The sequence below is a fragment of the Guyanagaster necrorhizus genome (genome assembly GCF_019112545.1).
Source record: "Guyanagaster necrorhizus MCA 3950 unplaced genomic scaffold BT62scaffold_1, whole genome shotgun sequence".
Taxonomy (NCBI): domain Eukaryota; kingdom Fungi; phylum Basidiomycota; class Agaricomycetes; order Agaricales; family Physalacriaceae; genus Guyanagaster; species Guyanagaster necrorhizus.
This window is the reverse complement of record NW_025064880.1, coordinates 697,828-715,286: the sequence shown is the minus strand read 5'-3', so window position 1 is coordinate 715,286 and position 17,459 is coordinate 697,828. Positions and strand designations below refer to the sequence as shown.

The following is a 17,459-nucleotide window of genomic DNA, read 5'->3' as shown; positions in this document are numbered from 1 at the left end:
GCTGCCTTGTACTCAGAGGTGAAAATGCACCAGTCTGCAATCCCAAAGGTGAACAAATAATAAGAATGGTAACAGTTTGAATGTGTTTCTTGTAATGTGATATTTTACAGCAGGTATTTCATGCTTGACTATATCTTCCTGTGAACAGTCCCTCCTCCATTGCCTTGATTTCTGTTGGTCTGATCAGGATTCTGAGTGCACTTGAAGTGTATCAATGTCCACTTACGCATAGCCAAATGCTTAGAATAGAATCGGCACATCGCAAGATTACCTGTACACACATGTCAGTGCCAACTTCAAGGTGTGCCCAGGCAGGCTCTCACCTATCACAGGCCATAAACGCGGAATACCAGGCTCCCGCCATATACCGTTGATTTCCCCTTCTTCGTTCATACCCCAGATAAGGCCGCATCTTTGTCCAACGTCATCTCCGCAGAGGCTCACAATTCCGTTTCGAGTGTCACCTAGTCTAAAGATCCCCCATAACAACATTCTCCATTAAAGATGTGAGAAAGCGCATACCCTGTTGCAAAGAGGACAACGTCCGCCGTTAATTCGCTTCCGTCTTCAAAGAGCAGTCCATTCTCAGTGAACTGTTCAATTTGACTATCATTTTTGAGCTTGATCTTGCCGTCAATGATCATCTGGCTGGCGCCGACATCTAGGAATAAGCCATTCAACATGATGGAAGCACAGGGTTGGCGAAAAAAAAGACTCGCCTAGATAATAGCCTCCGGCTTTGGCCCATGCCAAGAGAAGAAAACCTGCATCTTTGTATCCTAAATTGGTTCTGAAACCTCGTGCCTTGAGGCCTTCAAGTATATCTCTAGGGAATATGTGACTATAGTAAAATGGAAAGTTTAAAAAGGTCATACTTGTCCAGTTCTACTATTTTGCGCATTTGTCTGTAACCGATCCCCTCCATGAGAAGGTTGGGGAACGACGCATTGATTATATCAGCAACGTCAGTAGGGGGTCCATTTTCTTCGTAAAGTCCTATAAATGCAGTTTTAGCGGGCGACAAGCGACAAATTTGTTCTACCAACCCTCCATCAATGTTTTAATGCCGTGCTTTGTGGACATTACACAAGTTGAGCTTCTCTGAAACATCGTTACATCTGGTGAGGATTGAATTGGCAGCCGCTAGACTGGGGGGAATGGCGAAAGCATACCGACACCATGATTGTAATAGTCGACACAGATATCGTGGGCTGTACCAGCTGATCAATAACCGACGATGGAGGTTTATGGTTGGAAGTACCGGAGGTACATGATCCAATTACAACGACTTTCTTGCCAATATGATCCTTAGCCTTTCCATGCTCGAGAGAGTGCAATACTTGGCCTCTAAATTTATCCTGGAGACGAGAGATATAGACGAAAATAGAATGAGTGTATATTCAACGAACCATGCCAGGATAACGAGGTACATTCCCTGCGCCACCCGCAAAACCGGTAGCCAGAATGACATGTTTGACCTTGAAGACACGTTCTTCTCCATTACTGCGTTGAACTTTTACGGTCCAATTGTTATCAGCGTCCGGAAGCGCGCTGACTACCGTTGAAGACGTCCAGATGTTGACCTCCATAGCATCGGCATAGCCTTCTAACCAGTTGGCGAGCTAAGTATGGTCATCAGCATGGTTGAGAGCGTGTCTGGAAGGTCCTACCTTCTTGGCAGGCGTGTATACGGGCCAAGTGCTCGGAAATCTGGCGCGCTTCTGTCAAAGACATGTAAAACAGATTCATAGAACTTACGGAATGAAGGGTAGGTGATCATACCCTATGATGTGATAGGATAGTGAGCAAAATAAAGTAGGTCAAGGAATGGTGTACATACAAACCGGGTCATGTAAGCATAATGCATCGTAACGCGTCCTCCAGTTATCACCAACCCGGGGATGTTTCTCAACTACCAGGCAGGAAATTCCCAGGGCCTTCAATCGTACGGCAGTCACCAACCCGCTTTGCCCACCGCCAACAATTAACACGATCGGGTCTGAGTCATCAAACGCAGCCTCTCGTCGTCGCTGCTCTGTCCACACATCATGGTTCGGGTCTGGATTGCGCAGAAGGCCTGTCTTTTCTGGGAATCCTTTCAGACTTTCAAGGTTGGTCAGGATACAGTGGCCCTTCCAGCTTCCATTGGCCTGAGGAACCAAACGAACGACACCCGATGCATTGCCTGCATCGTCAACCTCGAAGTCAAATAAGAACTGGATCCATGCAACGTCAGGGTAGGGACGTTGGAGACTGAGATACTCGTCTCTGATTTTGAAGAGCTTGAGTTTAGACTGTTGTAGTCTATCGGTGAGAAATTGTCTAATCTTGGGAGCACCGGAGAAAGTGCGAAAATCCCAGGTAAGAGCGAGAAGGTCTCTCCAGTACGCATCGTCCGTGAGCAGACCCAACACTCGACCGACATCTCCGGCCTCCATGTGTTGCGAGAACGACGCGAACCAATCGTATGCAACGCTCTTTACATCTAGATCAGGAGGAAAGCTTTTGACGCCGAGTTTTGGGAGGGTGGGTAGGATGGAGCTCATGATGGAGACAATAAGGCCTGTCACGAACGAGTTCGTGTCTCATTCAATCCGTCGGTCAAGCAGGCTAACACGTGTGCTGATCATAAGACTACTACAACCAGTGCCAGAAAAATATTTTTAACGTACATGGGAAGCCCTGGTCCGCGAAAGAAAACGTACCCGATAAGAAGATTTAGTACATATTTCTGACTTGTCCCAATTACATTCGAAACGACTTTAGTGTCACTGCAAGACACATATCGCGAATGAGCCGAATGAAGATGCCAGTGGAGGGATAACTTGATGATGAGCACGGGGTCGCCGGCCCGGCACCCTTGTCCTCTCTTCCCAACATCATGGCCGATTTAGCCTCAGACTTCCAGTGGCTGCCAGGTATATCGCTTGTCAAATATTTCTGGGTCCTTCTCTCAAATTTACTCTAGAGTACGATGATGTCTTACAAGCAATTGCTTCCACTGATGTTGTACAGTGCGTGCTAACTCTCGCGTTTTTCTCACTGGGGCTGACGTGTGATAGGACTGAGTGGTCAAAATTGCGAGATATTATCAAGTTCAAAATAAAAGAGGTACTCTCAAATATCTTAAAAAGGTTCTCACATACTCATGTCTAGAGCATCGACCTTTTTCTATCGCAAGCGAAACCCCCTCCTCTTCCAGCCCCTTCTCCGCCTTTGACCTTGTCGAATGGTGGCCTGAAACTTCCGCCATTTCCAGTTCGCCAACTGAACCATCTCAATCCTATACAGGCACCTGTCAGCTACATGAACAGGGAGCAGGCTGAACAAATGAAGCGATACATCTACACTGAATTAGACGAGATAGACGAGTGCGCTCTGTGTTTTTTTGTCCAGACTGGCATTCTGATCTCTCACAGGAATTCGCCATTCACTATACAACGAGTCTGCGAACTCTGTCTTAATCCAGTGCGGCATTACAAGTCTGTCGGCAAATATCTACGCGCCGTGGAAAAATCACTTCTTGTTACCTCAACATGGGACAGTTTTCCTAAATCTTCGGGCGATGAAATTGACACCAAGATGCCGCTCAACGTCGTTGGAGTACCATCGGGGTCATCCTCAGTTCCAGCGACGCCGCTGTTCTCGCCTATCCCATTCTTGCATAGTGATGCTCGACGGTCAAAATCACGTAGCCCGCCACCTTCACCGTTGGCGCTTGGTGCAGCTGGTTCTATCAGAGCTGGACAGGCTGAAGCGCCGGCACCCAAGGCCCTCGGACTAGTTGACGAATTGGATGATCCAAGTCCTGGACATATGAGTGACCATCCTACTGCCATATCGTCAGTGACGTCCGTCGCAGAGAGCAACGGTCGGCCATTCATCCAGAGTCTAGACCGGAGATTTGTTAAAACGGAGGCCACGCCAGACGCACAGTCGGAGGATAATGCAATGGTGGTAGACACAGAACCAGAGAGTAAAGATAGCGTTGGATAAGTGCAGTATACAGTATACATATGGACAGGTATAATCAGACCAGGTCTCTCTTGATTTTCTCCAGCATCGCGTTCATACGCAACTTCATGTCCGGCTGTCCTTTGCCTCTGCCCCCATTCCTATCACGATTCCTTGTAGAAAACTGTCCCCCGCTCTTTCTCTTGTTAAGTGGGTCAGCTTTATAGCTATGCAAAGAGGCCTTGGAGTATGCATTCCGCTTCATTTCACGGACAGATATTGATGGCCGTGAGGATGTCGTTTGCTCGGAAGTAGTGACTTTTTGAGAAATAGATTTTGTACATGAGACGGGCGCTGGAGGCACGAGGAAGGGCGACTGATCCTTCGAATCCTGAATGTTGCTAGGTGCACTACTGTCCGAATCAACATCCTGCGTATCTTTATCGTCTCCTGGATTAGCTGCCGCCATCTTGCGTTTTTCCACCTTCCATTTACTTTTGATTTTAGCATTGAAGACCCAGTCTTGCTTGAGCTTCTTTGCTGCGAAGATTGTTAAATCACGGAGAGATATCAAAGGGTTAAATTGACCTCTTGCTGCAGGGTGATGCGGGAATGCAGGCGGGCGCTTTCTTTTTACTAGCCTGAGGGAGCCTTCTGCCATATGGAAGGAAGTAAAAAAAAGGATGCTGACTAATACATAGCCTTGAGGCTCCACGAGGTTGGTGATTTCAATCGCTCTTCCTTCTTAATACCACCCAACTCAGTCTTCTTTCTTGTATTCTTCTGACTGTCGCATGAGCGTGCAGAACTTAAACACTTTCGGTCAGCAGCTACTCTTCCTTGACGACTATTGACTCACAGCGGCTCTTAGATCCCTTCGCTGATGAGGGCGACCCTCTTGGAGACAACCAAGACGTTGGATCTCAGGCAGACTACATCCACATTCGTATTCAGCAGAGAAATGGAAGGAAGACGTTGACCACTTTGCAAGGCCTGCCCAAGCGTGAGTCGTTTATCGCATCTATCATCATCACCTCTAATCATACCTGAATCACTGCAGAATACGACTCGAAGAAACTTCTAAAAGCCTTCAAGAAGGTGATTGACTGTGTCAACTTGACTCTTACCCTCCCACTGTCGCAGCCTGTTATTTACATCCTTCCAGGAGTTTGCTTGCAATGGTACTCTCGTCGATGACGAGAAGATGGGCCAAGTCATTCAGCTGCAAGGTGATCAGCGCGCCAAGATCTCCACCTTCCTTATCGAAAATGGCATCGAGAAGTCTACCATCAAGGTGCACGGATTCTGACCCCTCTTCTCGTTAGAGTACCCATTGTTTTCGGCCTGGTTGAAAGCGTTTTCTTATCGTTTGACGTTGTAATGTTTTCATGATCATCCGCTTCAATATATGTACGATTGTGTATTTTGAATTGCATTCATTGGATTCAAAGTACTACGGCAGCAGCTTGTAAATGCCGGTTGACATAGCAATTCAGCGCAGTGGAAGTGAAAGAAACACTTGCCGAAAAAAGAGTGCGCAGCCAACAGTCAACAGCGCCACGGGAATGAGATCTATTTGATCTTGTCCAAGGGTCTGTATTTGATCCAAGTCAGTAATAAAGATGTCAAGATATGAATAAACCGACCTGTTGAATCCACCACGTCTGAAGAAAAGAGAAAGTTAGGTCCCATCATAAGCAAACACACCAAGTCCTTCACCTGTTCATATATTGCCGCCAAGTTCGAGTTTTCTTGACGTTTGCAGTACCTTCCTGGTTGCCATCGACATGCTTTCCCTGTAAAAATATCAGAAGGCGATGCTTCGGCTCCTACATAACGATTACCTTGGTTGAGCCAAATCCACCAAGGCCCATTGTCGCCATCATGGCATCCTCGTCTGGGTCGTCCATAGCTCCATCTTGAACGTCATCAGGTGCATCAGGATCTAAATTCGGTCTGGTGGAACGAGGGATATGGCTTTCTACTTGAAGTGGTAAACGATAAATACCAGGTGATACAATAGGGTAGACTTGCCTGTGTCATTTGAAACGCCGTCCTTCTGAGCTGGTTCCCTTGGCTTATCTGAACGACGTGAATCATCGTGCTTGAAGGATTCACCACGACCTTTTACATCATCGCGGTCGCGTGGCCCATCTCTTGGTCTGTGATCCCTGTCTCCTCGTTCTCTATCCCTCCGCGTGTCGTCCCTATCACGTCCATAGTCTCGATAATCTCGAGGGATTTAGTCAGTCATTTTCATACGATAAGAGAAAGTACAGTCACCGTTTCTTGAACGTCGGTCTCTGTCTCGTCTGGGACTTCGTGATCTGTCCCGGTCACGGCGAGGGCTGGGGGAACGTCGTCGGCCGCCACGGTCACTCCTTGAGTAACGATCTTTGTTTCTTGAATCGCGTTCCCAACTTCTATCGCGACGACGGTTGTCACCTCTTGAGGACATCTCGTGGATTGAGCCAAACGAGCCGTGTCACGTATGTCACACTTGGAGCGGCAACCCAGTTTTTTGACGTCCATCTTGGACAAGTACAAGCAGAGGGCATCATGAGTCAAGTAGCTCGACCAGCTGTAAATGGCACGACAATTTTGTTTTGCTCCATGATAATTTCTAATTTATCCCATCCAGCTTTGGCCCACGCAAAACACATAGGTCTCTTCGGTGTACCTTCCACCGTAACTGCTGGCGATATACGAAGGCTGATAACAAGAAGCGGAGTCCAAGGCGTCTCAAACAGTATTTGTCCTTGTCTTCTTCCATGTTGCTTTCTCTCATCCATTATAGTTGCTATCCAATATACGCACAGGTATCACCGTACAGGCAATGTCTACCTCACATTGTCGCTTCCAAATTTCCTCCGTGACAACCTACGAGCCTTGGAGGACGCGACAATATCTGGAATAACTCTGAAAGCAGAGGCATCTGTATCATTACCTGATAAAGATTACCGCTATGGTGATGGCATCGGCACATCTGTGGTTGTGCAGGGTCCACCGGGAAAGGCTGATGTGCATTTACTCCGAGAAATGCTGAGAGGTTACACCTTGTATCCTGGCCCCGAACCTATCACCCAAATTTCACTGTAAGTCGAACGAGTTGTGGGGTTGCACGTGTTCTCAGCTGTCCTAGACCCAAGGGAGGTTTCTCAAGAGTTTCACGTTTTCTTGTGCATTTTGCAACGGCTTCGGATGCGCACCGTTTTGTACGGGACATTCAAGGAGTAATCACAGATAATTCTCGTGACTCGATGGTCCAGAGAGCACCATACCGAGCCAATGTTGTGTACTAATATTGAGTACAATAAACTTTCGTTACATTCGCTCTGCCTCGAGGTCTTCATCTAACCGAAAGCGCTGGCCCTGCCAGTAATAATGAGAACTTTGCAGCGAAAGCAGGCGCGACACTTACCGTCCTGGCGTTGTCTTCTTCGTCATCGAGGGACCTGCCTCTTTTAAGTCTCCCTTCAACTGGCTCTGCTTCCTTCCAGTCCCCACCACCACCAGCAACAGCACCTGGACCATCTTGGGCATCAGCATATCTTTCCTCAACCTGTCTCCTTCGTTCCACCTCAAGTCGTTGCGCCTGTGCTCCCCATCCCCCTCTACCTGGATCATAGTCTTGCCTATGTTCATCTCGTACCTGCCCACCACTTTTCCCCCTTCCAAATTGCCGCCCTTCCTTATATCCCAGGTCAAGGTCACACCGAATGATGCGTTCATCTAGCTTGGTACCACTGACGTATCGCATGCTGGCTAGTGCTTCCGCATGAGTATAATATTCGACGAAGCAAAATCCGCAGGGTGTCCTACAAAATCATCAGTCAAAGCATCATACTTACTGCTGTGGAGCACATGCCTTGTATTGCGATCAAGACCCATGATGATTCTCTTTATCCCACCGCCATCCTCCGGACTGGCGCACTTGGTGAATAGCTCGTATATTTGTTCTTCGGTCGTGTAGAAACTCAAGTTACCTATCTGTTGTCATCGGTAAAGCCAGAACAGAGCAAGAAAGATAAACTCTGCATACGTAGAGTGTAGTTGACTTTGCAAGCATGTCATTTTGCTTCTGGCGATCCACCCGTGTCTGTGAGTCCTTGTAGTTCGAAGGCTGGTCTAATGGCTGTACGACATGGGCCATCGTAGATGGTTGTGAACAAGTTGACAACTACCATTATTTTGGCATTTGATAGATAAATAAGTAAATAAATAAACAATTACGCGTCAGACGCGGCCGCGTCACCTGCGCTTTTCGTCGTTCTCCTTCTTCACCATGGATGAAATCGGTATTGAGCTTCAGAAACATGTACGCATCCTTTCCATCTTGGTATTTCAAAGCTGACGATGCTCGTTAGGAACCCACTTTCGAGTCGGTCGTGACCGAGAAAACGGCACTCTACCAGGAACTGCAAGAAGAGGATCTCTACACAAAGTACAAGAAACTCTCTCGACATTTAGAACTTCTGGAGATACAGGAGAGCTACATCAAGGATGAGCAGGCCAACTTGAAGCGGGAGCTCATCCGTGCCCAGGAAGAGGTCAAACGCATACAATCCGTCCCCCTCGTCATCGGCCAGTTCCTTGAACCCATCGACCAGCACACTGGAATCGTAGGTTCAACAACAGGCTCAAATTACGTTGTTCGTATTCTATCGACTCTTGACAGGGAACTGTTAAAACCATCATCATCTGTCGCTCTCCACCGTCATTCCAACGCTCTTGTCGACATCCTTCCTCCAGAAGCCGACTCTTCGATATCAATGTTGAGCAAGGAGGAGAAACCGGATGTTGCGTATCAAGATGTCGGTGGAATGGACTCTCAGAAGCAGGAGATCAGAGAGGCGGTGGAGTTGCCATTGACACACTTCGACCTTTACAAGAAGATAGGTATCGACCCACCTCGAGGGGTTCTTCTCTATGGTCCGCCAGGTGTGTCGAATTTCTTCTCGCCATTGTTATCTCCTTTTGATACTGTATCCCTAGGTACCGGGAAGACGATGCTGGTAAAAGCCGTTGCGCACCATACCACGGCCTCTTTCATCCGGGTGGTAGGGAGCGAGTTTGTGCAAAAATATTTGGGTGAAGGTCCTCGAATGGTTCGCGATGTCTTCCGTCTAGCTCGCGAGAACTCCCCAGCCATTATCTTCATCGACGAAATTGACGCCATCGCTACAAAGCGGTTTGACGCGCAGACCGGTGCAGATCGTGAAGTGCAGCGTATCCTATTGGAGCTTCTAAACCAAATGGACGGTTTCGACCAGGGGAGCAACGTTAAGGTACTTGTGCATTGAGCCATTCTACTGCAGCTGGTTTACATCTTCCTCAGGTTATTATGGCCACTAACCGTGCAGATACGTTGGATCCTGCCTTATTACGGCCAGGTCGTCTGGACCGTAAGATAGAGTTCCCGCTACCGTCGAGGCGGGAAAAGCGTCTTATTTTCCAGACTGTGACGAGCAAGATGAACCTGGGTCCAGATGTCGACTTGGAAGACTGTCCGTTGATTCCATTCTTTCATCAGGATCGCTGCTCATGCGCTTTGGTAGACGTTTCTCGCCCAGACCGAATTTCCTCTGCCGAGATATCATCAATCGTTCAAGCTGCAGGTTTACAAGGTATAGCACTTTCCCTTCGTTTTGGATCCTGCTGAAGACTTGGTTTCAGCTGTAAGGAAGAATCGCTATGTCATTCTGCCCATCGATTTCGAAGAAGCATGGAAGGTGTGTTCGCCTTTCATAATACACTATGACCCCCTAATCATTCGCCGCTCAATAGCAAACTGTCAAGAGATCCGACGAAACGCACGAATTCTGTGAGTATACCTGTCCCAGTTGACTTTCTTATACTAATCAGAGAATAGACCGGTGATGCTTCCATCGACCATTGTTTGTGCAAACACAATATGTTTTTCATGATCAAAGATGTAGATATCTTCAACATCCGATGCAATTCTGAGTTTATTCACGTCTCATTGGACTTGGCTCTTGTCTTCACATTCACTTCCCAGTTGCTGCGCGATATATGGTCGACCCCCTTTTAACAGACATACAACATGACACCTTTGAGGAAGCAAGTTATTGTCAATAATGGCTTGAGATCTCGGCCATGTGTCCGCATGTCCTATATGACTGAGATGCTTTTCGAACCCATTTTACCACTGTATGCTAATGCAGCTTCAGGTTGGGCGTAATTCCGGAAACAGCAGGAATCATAATCAGATCTGAGTACACCGTTCTCCAGTGTCAAAGGCACAGTCGGGTTCTTCGTATCTTCGTTCGGTTTGAAAATCGTCTGAGAAGATTGTTTCAATATGTAACTGGCCATTATGCGTTTTTGATGTACATGCCACGAAATCGACCCCATTTCATGAAGTTTAAAAAATCTAGTCACCTATGTCATGGTTCTCAATCAGAGATGCTCTTGTGGTGTCTAGCGTTGCTCGAACGTCTCATGCGATGCTTCTGCTTGTATAAGAAGGCCTTTCTTCGAAGATGGAAATGAACCAGTATTACAGAAATCTTCCAAAATTTTTGCAGAAGTTGTAAGATACTTTTGAATGACTCCAACATTGGCAAGCTACATCGCGTGTGCAGCTTGCGACCAAGATAAATCGGAACCATCTCGGTAATGAATTTTCTGCTCCTTTGAGCCTTTGAGCCGTTTGGCCCGAAGCATCAGCGAGGTTCTACCATCTACTGCTTCTTGGCCGGTTGACCCAGTTCACTGGCTCGTTCGGTTGCTATTTGAATCCCTCTTGCTATCGTTGAACGGACTCTCCCATCTTCCAATGCCAGGAGACCGGCGATGGTGCATCCACCTGGAGCTGTCGGTGGAAGATTCAGGATAGGTTGTATGGAAGTTGAAAAGATACTTTACTCACTCGTAACAGAATCTTTGATCTGTGCAGGATGAGCTCCAGCTTGAAGCACCATGCGCGCCGCTCCTTGTAGTGCTAAAGACGCATCAGTTTCGGATGACGGAGACTCTGAGGCCGAAAACCTACTTTGTGCTGCCAACTCTAATGCCTCCGCCCTAGGAAGTCCCATCATAACGCCTCCGTCTGCCATAGCCTCCAGGAAAATACATGCAAAAGCAGGTCCCGAACCTGATAGCGCTGTACAAGCATCAAAATGTTTTTCTTCCAAGAAACGACATCGACCAATGGACGAGAATATTTTAAGGATTATGGCATGATCCACTTCCATATCATTGGAGGCGGAAATAGTTGACACAACCGTCATGCCCTCACGGATCTGATTGCAATGAGAATTTTTCTGGACTGATAAAAGGTTTTGGCTTTACACACTTTGCAAGGTGTATTAGGCATAGCGCGGATGACCTTGGTTCGCGGATGAACCCAGTTGGTGAGCTGCGATATGGTGACTCCGGCGAGAATACTGATTAAGAGTTTCCCTTCAAGGGCTTCATACAGCCCAGACTCTGAGAGGATTGAATGTGCAAGTTGTGGTTTACAGCTATATATTTGATCAGTAAAAGGAATCAAAAAAATGCAGGTTCACTAACCAGAGAAGAACAACATCAGACTGCTTGACAGCGTCTACATTCTGCGAGGCTACAATCTCGGTATTTTTTCCCAAGGAACCAAGACCGTCGAATACTGTCCTGAGTTTAGCAGCACTTTTAGCTCGGCTCACACAAGCGATAAATCGAGTTGGGGTAGATGCGTCCGGTAATCCAACGGGAGTCGTAGTTCCTGGGGTATGTGACTCCCACTTATGCAGCACAACTGGAACGCGGGAATGCACGTCAAGACTGTCGATTACACCAGACAGGATGGCGATGCCCATGGTACCGCACCCTAGAATAATTGTTCAGTTCTCAGCTGATAAAACCAAGGGTCGAATGGACCTAAAACACAGAGAGTGTAACCCATCGAGAAAGATAAAAGTTTCAAGGAGAAACGGAAAATATTTTGAATCTAAATATGGCCTGATCGAGTCATGCTTGTCTTCGTCACCGTGGGCTCGACACGCTTTGACGCGCTCGTCCAGGCTGTATTGTCGGATCGCGTCCTTGCTGCTCTCAGTCAAGCTGGATGCACTGCTGTCGTTGTTCAATGTGGAAATTCGCACTTTGCCCACACTCATTCGATCCAGAACGGAGAAACCCTTAACACCCAGCAACAAAATGTCACTATTGAAATGTACAAATTCAAGCCGTCGTTAGATTCAGATTATGAACGAGCAGATATGGTCATCAGCCATGCAGGTGTGTGCTCCACCATGGCTTGTGGGAGCTTGCAGTGACAGCAGACAGGCTCTGGAACGATTCTCGATGTTCTTCGGCTGGGCAAGCCTCTCATCGTCGTTCCCAATCCGACCCTGCTCGACAACCACCAAGAGGAGCTGGCGACGGCCTTGGAAGAGCTGGGCCATTTGAGATCTTCAACCGTACCGTGAGCCATGTCACCTAGCCATTTCCGTGCTCTGGCCCTTACATTCACTTTCAGAGGCCTTGCCCGCACTATTGAAGAATTCGATAGAGCAGCCATCGTCGAGTTTCCACCTCTCGATCCAAGCAGATTTCGCCGCCTGCTGGACGAAGAGATGGGGTTCTGAGCTCAGCGTTGTATTCGATACATACAAACAATGTCCATTTTTGTCTTTGCACCACCATGGCCCCCTCCGTCACATCCGCCGTAGTCGATGACAAGCCTGAAATATATGAAGACAACCACGTACACGATGTTTACGACCAGATCGCCTCTCATTTTTCATCGACAAGATACAAGGTCTGTACGTTGCTCGGACATGGATCTTGTTTGATGGTTCGTAGCCATGGCCAATAATCGCCAATTTCTTGGCAACAATCCCCACCGGATGGATAGGCTTAGATTCTGGCACTGGCAATGGAAAATACCTACCGCTTCCACTAGAACGACCAGGAAGCATAAGGACCATTGGCTTAGACAGAAGTCTGCCTCTGCTTGAAATCGCAAAAACAGCTGGAGGAGTTATTCGAGATGTTGTGTGGGGGGACATTCTTGGATATGGATGGAGGACTGGTGCATTTGTACGTGCATCCCACACTGCTGATCACTTCTGATCCCTTTATCAGGATTATGCTATCTCCATTGCGACCATCCACCATCTTGCTACACCGGAGCGTCGACAATCGGCGGTACAGGTTAGCATCTATTCTTTTTTATCCTAAGATGTGATGTTCACCACAGCCCCAAGCGTTTACTCGAAGCAGTTTCGCTGTCTCACGGTCGCATTTTGATATATGTGTGGGCAATTGAGCAAGATGAACTTTCAAAACGCACTGTGCCTAGCAATTCTTACTCGAGCCAAAATGGACAAGATGTTTTAGTTCCATGGGTCCTGGACCAGCCATCAAAGGAATCTCATCAACCGGGACGTGTTCTACAACGCTATTACCATATGTTTGCAAAGGGTGAACTTCCTGGGCTGGTCATCAAGTGTGCAGAGCAGATGGGACTGTGCATCGGAGCTAGTTCAGATTTTAGCACAGGCGGTTACGGCGTTGAAATTATTCAAGACGGCTGGGAGCGATCCAATTATTATGTAGAATTGCGGCGATGGCAGTCTTGATTCATCCTCAGTCTTGTGCAACGAACCAGGAAACCCGAAATGGTCTGTTTTTGTATTGGAACGAAAGCACTACAAGGAATATATAGAGGGACGAGATCACTCGCTGGCCGCCATGACTTGACGAATATAAGCAATTGCACGACGAGTCTAGCTAGAAAAACTCACTAGCATTGATGAGATCTCCACCACTCTCCTTTAGCACACGGACAGCTTTTGCACGAGAACAGTTCACCTGTGAGATACATAAGCTGATATTCCAACACGACTGGCTGCTGGCAGAAAACTAACTTGTGTCATGACAAGATCAATGTCCTTGGGGTCAACACCAGTCTCATCGACAGGGCCATCATCTTCAGGAGCTTCAAGCTCTGGAATGCTGTCGTCATCATCATCTGCACCGACACCCGAGTTCTCAAGCCCCGTAGTAGTAGCACCAGCTGCCAATTGTTGAGCAGCGGTCATCTGCGCCTGAGAGTTCATGTCTTCGATCTGGAAAGAAGCGCCATATAACAAACGAAGGGCCCATGCATATGTAGAACACACCTTGGCTTCGCCGAAGACGATGTAGCAGTCACTGTTCGGCGACTTGTAGACATCTGGTGAAGCAAGAACGAAGAGAACCTGTAGCACCTTGAGCAAGGATTGCAACAAGCTGAGAATCGACAAACGTTCTTAGGCCGCCTGAGAGTGACCCGTGTGATGTTTGGGACGTGCTTCAAACCCAGACTGAGCAGGGCTTTCCTGGCCTTCCTCTCCGAGCGGGACTGAACCTTCTCAAGAGCAGCAGTAGATGTCGGATCTTCTTCGTGGTCGTGGTCATGATCATGGTCATGATGGTCATGACCTTCGTGGTCAGAGTGGACTTCCTCAATTTTGGACATCTGCAGAGGGGAGTGGTATTCAGTCTTCATCCAGGAAAAGGGATGTCAATCCAACAAAATGATGGTGTCATAAGGCTAATTTGCCATAGATTCGACACATATAGGCACTAATGAACAATCCCGTACCTTCAAAATATCGACCTCACCGGAGAGTACAGGCTTCTTCGCTGTTACCAACGACGAGGGCGCGAAAATCTGTGTTTGGCAACAGCCTTGGCTCCGACGATGAATTCCGAGACCGACCCGGCCGACTCTCCGATTTCTTTCCCATGGCAATGCCGCTTCTTCTCCCTGTGCTATTTAGTGAAATCCGTTTGGTGCTGGAAGGCTCGATAGGCGCTCCTTCACTGCTCGAACTTATCTGTGCAATAGACGAGTTTGTTCATGTAGTGGACCAGAACTCTGTATCGTCAGCCGACATTGAAGAAGAGCTGCAGTCTATCCATCGGGATGTCGCTGACCACTCTTCTTCACGCCAAGCCGAGGGATTTCTAGCTGTTCTGTATCATCTCCGACCACTTCTCTCCTCGGCATCTGTCATTTTACTGTGGTTTGACCTCATCTTGCGCCCAGCACTCCGTGAACCAAAGCTGTCCACTAATGCGATTGACAATGCCACGGACCTTATCGTATCTTCCCTCAGAAATGAAGACAATGCGCATCAGCAGAAGTCTGATGATTTCAGACGGCGTATTGTCGACTATTACCTGCTTGACGCATTCAATGAAGGGTCAGGGGAAGATATAATATCATGGGCCGAGTTGGACGAGTCGGAGAAGGACCGGCGCAAGTATTGGAAGGCCAATTTGGAGAATATTCTGCTTAAGTACGGAACTCAATGTCCCGAGGTACGCCTGTGAAATCCATATATTTTGTAAATTGCTAACTCGTCATCCAGGAGCTAATGACTGAGTTGCACGCGCAATTCGTCAATCCATCGCTGCGTTTGCAGATTCTCATTTTGCTCAATTTATTCACTTCCTCGCCTGGATTTCGCAACTCTGCATCTATTCTTGCAACATATCCACTAACATCTAGCATAATGACATCGTTACTGATCGATAATTCAACAACTGCCTGTAGTGTTGGGCTGACGCTTCTGGTCAAACTACTTCCTCTTCTTGCCGTCCATGCCTGCGAAAAGTTAAAGGAGATGGTCCCCCAGTTATTACTTGTCCTTTCCAGACTTATATGCTGGAAGGAGCGAGTTTCCGTTGTAGATGAATCCAATGGGTCACATGTGGATATTCCACAGGATTTCTTCAATGCTTCTCCCTCCCACGAGATCCGTCCGGAACTCCATTGGGAGCGCCTTGAATCGACATTCGATGCGGCGGCAGCCCCGGGTCCCTCTCCTCGCCGATTTTTCACCTTTCTTTACTATCTTTTCCCTTGTAATGTCCTCAGGTTCCTGCGTGCTCCATTTGCGTATCTCAATGACTGTCGACCTGAATCGCCTTACACCGTAGGGTGGGAAGCTCTAATCGATGAGATCGAGCTAAAGGGAAAAGCAGAGGTACGCGTTGGTATTTTGTCACACCTCATCATCTGATCCAATGCGTGTAGAAACTCCTTAGGGAACATCAATGTCATCCACTTATAATATGGCGGGATGCCAAAGATGAACTGACTCTTCCAGACTTTTGGGCGGAATATGACGTGTCTCGAATCGCGAGCGAGGCCGCCATGTTGGATGTTAATAACACGGTGCTTTCTCTTCGTGCGAAGCTGGACGAGACCAATGCTACCGCAACGTATACCCCCTCGGAAAGAAGCGTGGAAGACACTCCAGCTACTTCTGTACACCCTATTGACTTATCATCCGGAGTCGCAAAAATATCATTACAAGACATGATCGCGACTTCAGTCGCTTTGAAATCCAATCTGGATATAAACATCGCAGCGCCGACGTCTCAGTGGCCTGGTGCTCTGTTTGTGTCGTCGACGACACCTTCTACCAGAAATGGCGACTCCTCCAGGCCTGAGAGTGTAGGATCAAAAAGCAGCGACGAGATTCCATCCCATATCGTGCAGGCGATTTCTGCCCTCCAACACGAACTCGTTCTGTTGAAGAATGAGCTCAACTTTGAGCTCTGGCTTTCGAGGGAAAACGTGCAGCACATAGGCCGGCTGTACCAAGAGCGAATTCTGTCCAAAAACGTCGAAGTCGAGAGACAAGGATTGGTACGTATTCCCTCGTTCTGTGAGCCACTCTGAACTTATGTACCGGGTTGTAGTACAACAAACTGCGTAACTATCGTACACAGGTTATAGGCCTGGAACGCGAACTGCGCGAACACAAGGAGCAAGCATCTTCTGCCAAGAACAAGTATGCAGAATGGAACACGGAGCTCCAGGGAAAACTTCGAGAGTTGCGGGATGAAAAAAAAAAGTGGACCATGGAAGCGGCTGCTTTGAGGACCGAAGCCAAGGAAGCGAAGGTGTGTGTTCAGCCTGGAGTTTTTCTTACGGTGATTGATATATCCTCCTAGGCCCTTTTCGCTGCCCAGGGAGAGTTACTAGACAATGCGCGGAAAGAAGTTTTCATGCTTCAAACTCAAAAGAAGGAAAACCAACATAAAATTGACCGGCTGAGGGACTATGAAAAGCAGATACAGCAGCATCTTAAGATGCAGCAACTCTGGTTTGAGCTTGTTCTGTGTCGCTGAATGCGATACTGAAATTATTCTAGGGACGCGGACTTTTACATGTTCAACCAAAAAGAGGAGGAAGTGGTGATCATGAGAAGTGAGTACAAGCAGATGGATCTTCGTCTTCACAGCTATGAGAGGAACCTGGCAGAGCTTGAAGAGGAGAATAGGTAAGTACCAGTTTATTCTGTGAAACGAATATCTCATCTAGTTGATAGAAACTACCGACGCCAAGTACAAAGGTTCGAGGCACGTCTAGCAGATGCCAACCGCACACGTGATGGGGCACAGGAATCCTCTATGCTGTCCGCAATGACGGCTGATAAAAAGCTGTTGACTACTGTGAACAAGGACTTGCGCGAGAAGAACACGGAGCTGATGGAAGA

At 47.7% G+C, this 17,459-nt stretch overlaps 13 protein-coding genes across 13 annotated transcripts; 7 read left to right on the top strand and 6 right to left on the bottom strand.

The window, feature by feature from the left end:
- Nucleotides 1-48: 48 nt before the first annotated feature.
- On the bottom strand, nt 49-2,918 carry BT62DRAFT_15627 (FAD/NAD(P)-binding domain-containing protein). Its single transcript, XM_043179875.1, has 14 exons — nt 2,673-2,918; nt 1,841-2,610; nt 1,759-1,783; nt 1,671-1,710; nt 1,410-1,622; nt 1,262-1,358; nt 1,173-1,211; nt 1,047-1,118; nt 876-996; nt 720-826; nt 523-661; nt 324-469; nt 227-271; nt 49-171 (listed from the first exon to the last, which is right to left on the bottom strand). Exons 2-14 carry the CDS (start codon nt 2,544-2,546, stop codon nt 119-121), a joined length of 1,803 nt encoding a protein of 600 aa, XP_043046142.1. The 5' UTR covers nt 2,547-2,610; nt 2,673-2,918; the 3' UTR covers nt 49-118.
- On the top strand, nt 2,856-4,093 carry BT62DRAFT_925195 (PPP4R2-domain-containing protein). The gene is made up of 5 exons (XM_043184745.1): nt 2,856-2,918; nt 2,969-3,014; nt 3,063-3,111; nt 3,157-3,371; nt 3,420-4,093. The coding sequence occupies exons 1-5, from the start codon at nt 2,882-2,884 to the stop codon at nt 3,994-3,996; spliced, it is 924 nt and encodes a 307-aa protein (XP_043046141.1). The 5' UTR covers nt 2,856-2,881; the 3' UTR covers nt 3,997-4,093.
- On the bottom strand, nt 4,031-4,615 carry BT62DRAFT_1070385 (uncharacterized protein; the record flags this gene model as incomplete). Its single annotated transcript, XM_043178652.1, has 1 exon — nt 4,031-4,615. One exon carries the CDS (start codon nt 4,613-4,615, stop codon nt 4,031-4,033), a length of 585 nt encoding a protein of 194 aa, XP_043046140.1.
- Nucleotides 4,616-4,723: 108 nt separating this feature from the next.
- Nucleotides 4,724-5,263, top strand: BT62DRAFT_958620 (translation initiation factor SU; the record flags this gene model as incomplete). The annotated part of the gene is made up of 4 exons (XM_043188463.1): nt 4,724-4,776; nt 4,826-4,957; nt 5,015-5,052; nt 5,120-5,263. Exons 1-4 carry the CDS (start codon nt 4,749-4,751, stop codon nt 5,261-5,263), a joined length of 342 nt encoding a protein of 113 aa, XP_043046139.1. The 5' UTR covers nt 4,724-4,748.
- On the bottom strand, nt 5,234-6,494 carry BT62DRAFT_15686 (DUF1777-domain-containing protein). Its single transcript, XM_043179878.1, has 7 exons — nt 6,238-6,494; nt 5,989-6,177; nt 5,799-5,935; nt 5,674-5,750; nt 5,601-5,618; nt 5,478-5,548; nt 5,234-5,419 (listed from the first exon to the last, which is right to left on the bottom strand). Exons 1-6 carry the CDS (start codon nt 6,410-6,412, stop codon nt 5,527-5,529), a joined length of 618 nt encoding a protein of 205 aa, XP_043046138.1. The 5' UTR covers nt 6,413-6,494; the 3' UTR covers nt 5,234-5,419; nt 5,478-5,526.
- Nucleotides 6,461-7,326, top strand: BT62DRAFT_925191 (uncharacterized protein). The gene is made up of 4 exons (XM_043184744.1): nt 6,461-6,544; nt 6,596-6,703; nt 6,752-7,049; nt 7,097-7,326. The coding sequence occupies exons 1-4, from the start codon at nt 6,514-6,516 to the stop codon at nt 7,254-7,256; spliced, it is 597 nt and encodes a 198-aa protein (XP_043046137.1). The 5' UTR covers nt 6,461-6,513; the 3' UTR covers nt 7,257-7,326.
- Nucleotides 7,137-8,127, bottom strand: BT62DRAFT_925190 (RNA-binding domain-containing protein). Its single transcript, XM_043184743.1, has 4 exons — nt 7,997-8,127; nt 7,823-7,944; nt 7,376-7,772; nt 7,137-7,326 (listed from the first exon to the last, which is right to left on the bottom strand). The coding sequence occupies exons 1-4, from the start codon at nt 8,105-8,107 to the stop codon at nt 7,279-7,281; spliced, it is 678 nt and encodes a 225-aa protein (XP_043046136.1). The 5' UTR covers nt 8,108-8,127; the 3' UTR covers nt 7,137-7,278.
- Nucleotides 8,128-8,186: 59 nt separating this feature from the next.
- Nucleotides 8,187-10,102, top strand: BT62DRAFT_15239 (26S proteasome subunit P45). Its single transcript, XM_043179866.1, has 7 exons — nt 8,187-8,272; nt 8,322-8,895; nt 8,950-9,242; nt 9,293-9,581; nt 9,631-9,686; nt 9,742-9,778; nt 9,827-10,102. The coding sequence occupies exons 1-7, from the start codon at nt 8,240-8,242 to the stop codon at nt 9,832-9,834; spliced, it is 1,290 nt and encodes a 429-aa protein (XP_043046135.1). The 5' UTR covers nt 8,187-8,239; the 3' UTR covers nt 9,835-10,102.
- Nucleotides 10,103-10,442: 340 nt separating this feature from the next.
- BT62DRAFT_1070379 (pyrroline-5-carboxylate reductase) lies at nt 10,443-11,975 on the bottom strand. Its single transcript, XM_043178651.1, has 6 exons — nt 11,836-11,975; nt 11,491-11,785; nt 11,273-11,441; nt 10,970-11,219; nt 10,847-10,918; nt 10,443-10,789 (listed from the first exon to the last, which is right to left on the bottom strand). The coding sequence occupies exons 1-6, from the start codon at nt 11,858-11,860 to the stop codon at nt 10,659-10,661; spliced, it is 942 nt and encodes a 313-aa protein (XP_043046134.1). The 5' UTR covers nt 11,861-11,975; the 3' UTR covers nt 10,443-10,658.
- On the top strand, nt 11,928-12,545 carry BT62DRAFT_998658 (uncharacterized protein; the record flags this gene model as incomplete). The annotated part of the gene is made up of 3 exons (XM_043190744.1): nt 11,928-12,195; nt 12,244-12,382; nt 12,437-12,545. The coding sequence occupies 3 exons, from the start codon at nt 11,928-11,930 to the stop codon at nt 12,543-12,545; spliced, it is 516 nt and encodes a 171-aa protein (XP_043046133.1).
- A 56-nt stretch (nt 12,546-12,601) lies between these two features.
- BT62DRAFT_998657 (uncharacterized protein) lies at nt 12,602-13,541 on the top strand (the record flags this gene model as incomplete). The annotated part of the gene is made up of 4 exons (XM_043190743.1): nt 12,602-12,718; nt 12,763-12,999; nt 13,045-13,113; nt 13,167-13,541. The coding sequence occupies 4 exons, from the start codon at nt 12,602-12,604 to the stop codon at nt 13,539-13,541; spliced, it is 798 nt and encodes a 265-aa protein (XP_043046132.1).
- BT62DRAFT_925187 (nascent polypeptide-associated complex, alpha subunit) lies at nt 13,383-14,644 on the bottom strand. The gene is made up of 6 exons (XM_043184742.1): nt 14,549-14,644; nt 14,210-14,422; nt 14,085-14,162; nt 13,830-14,030; nt 13,707-13,773; nt 13,383-13,657 (listed from the first exon to the last, which is right to left on the bottom strand). The coding sequence occupies exons 2-6, from the start codon at nt 14,420-14,422 to the stop codon at nt 13,638-13,640; spliced, it is 579 nt and encodes a 192-aa protein (XP_043046131.1). The 5' UTR covers nt 14,549-14,644; the 3' UTR covers nt 13,383-13,637.
- Nucleotides 14,645-14,697: 53 nt separating this feature from the next.
- BT62DRAFT_880086 (uncharacterized protein) lies at nt 14,698-17,091 on the top strand (the record flags this gene model as incomplete). Its single annotated transcript, XM_043182610.1, has 5 exons — nt 14,698-15,270; nt 15,321-15,938; nt 15,989-16,606; nt 16,660-16,863; nt 16,915-17,091. The coding sequence occupies 5 exons, from the start codon at nt 14,698-14,700 to the stop codon at nt 17,089-17,091; spliced, it is 2,190 nt and encodes a 729-aa protein (XP_043046130.1).
- Nucleotides 17,092-17,459: the final 368 nt, after the last annotated feature.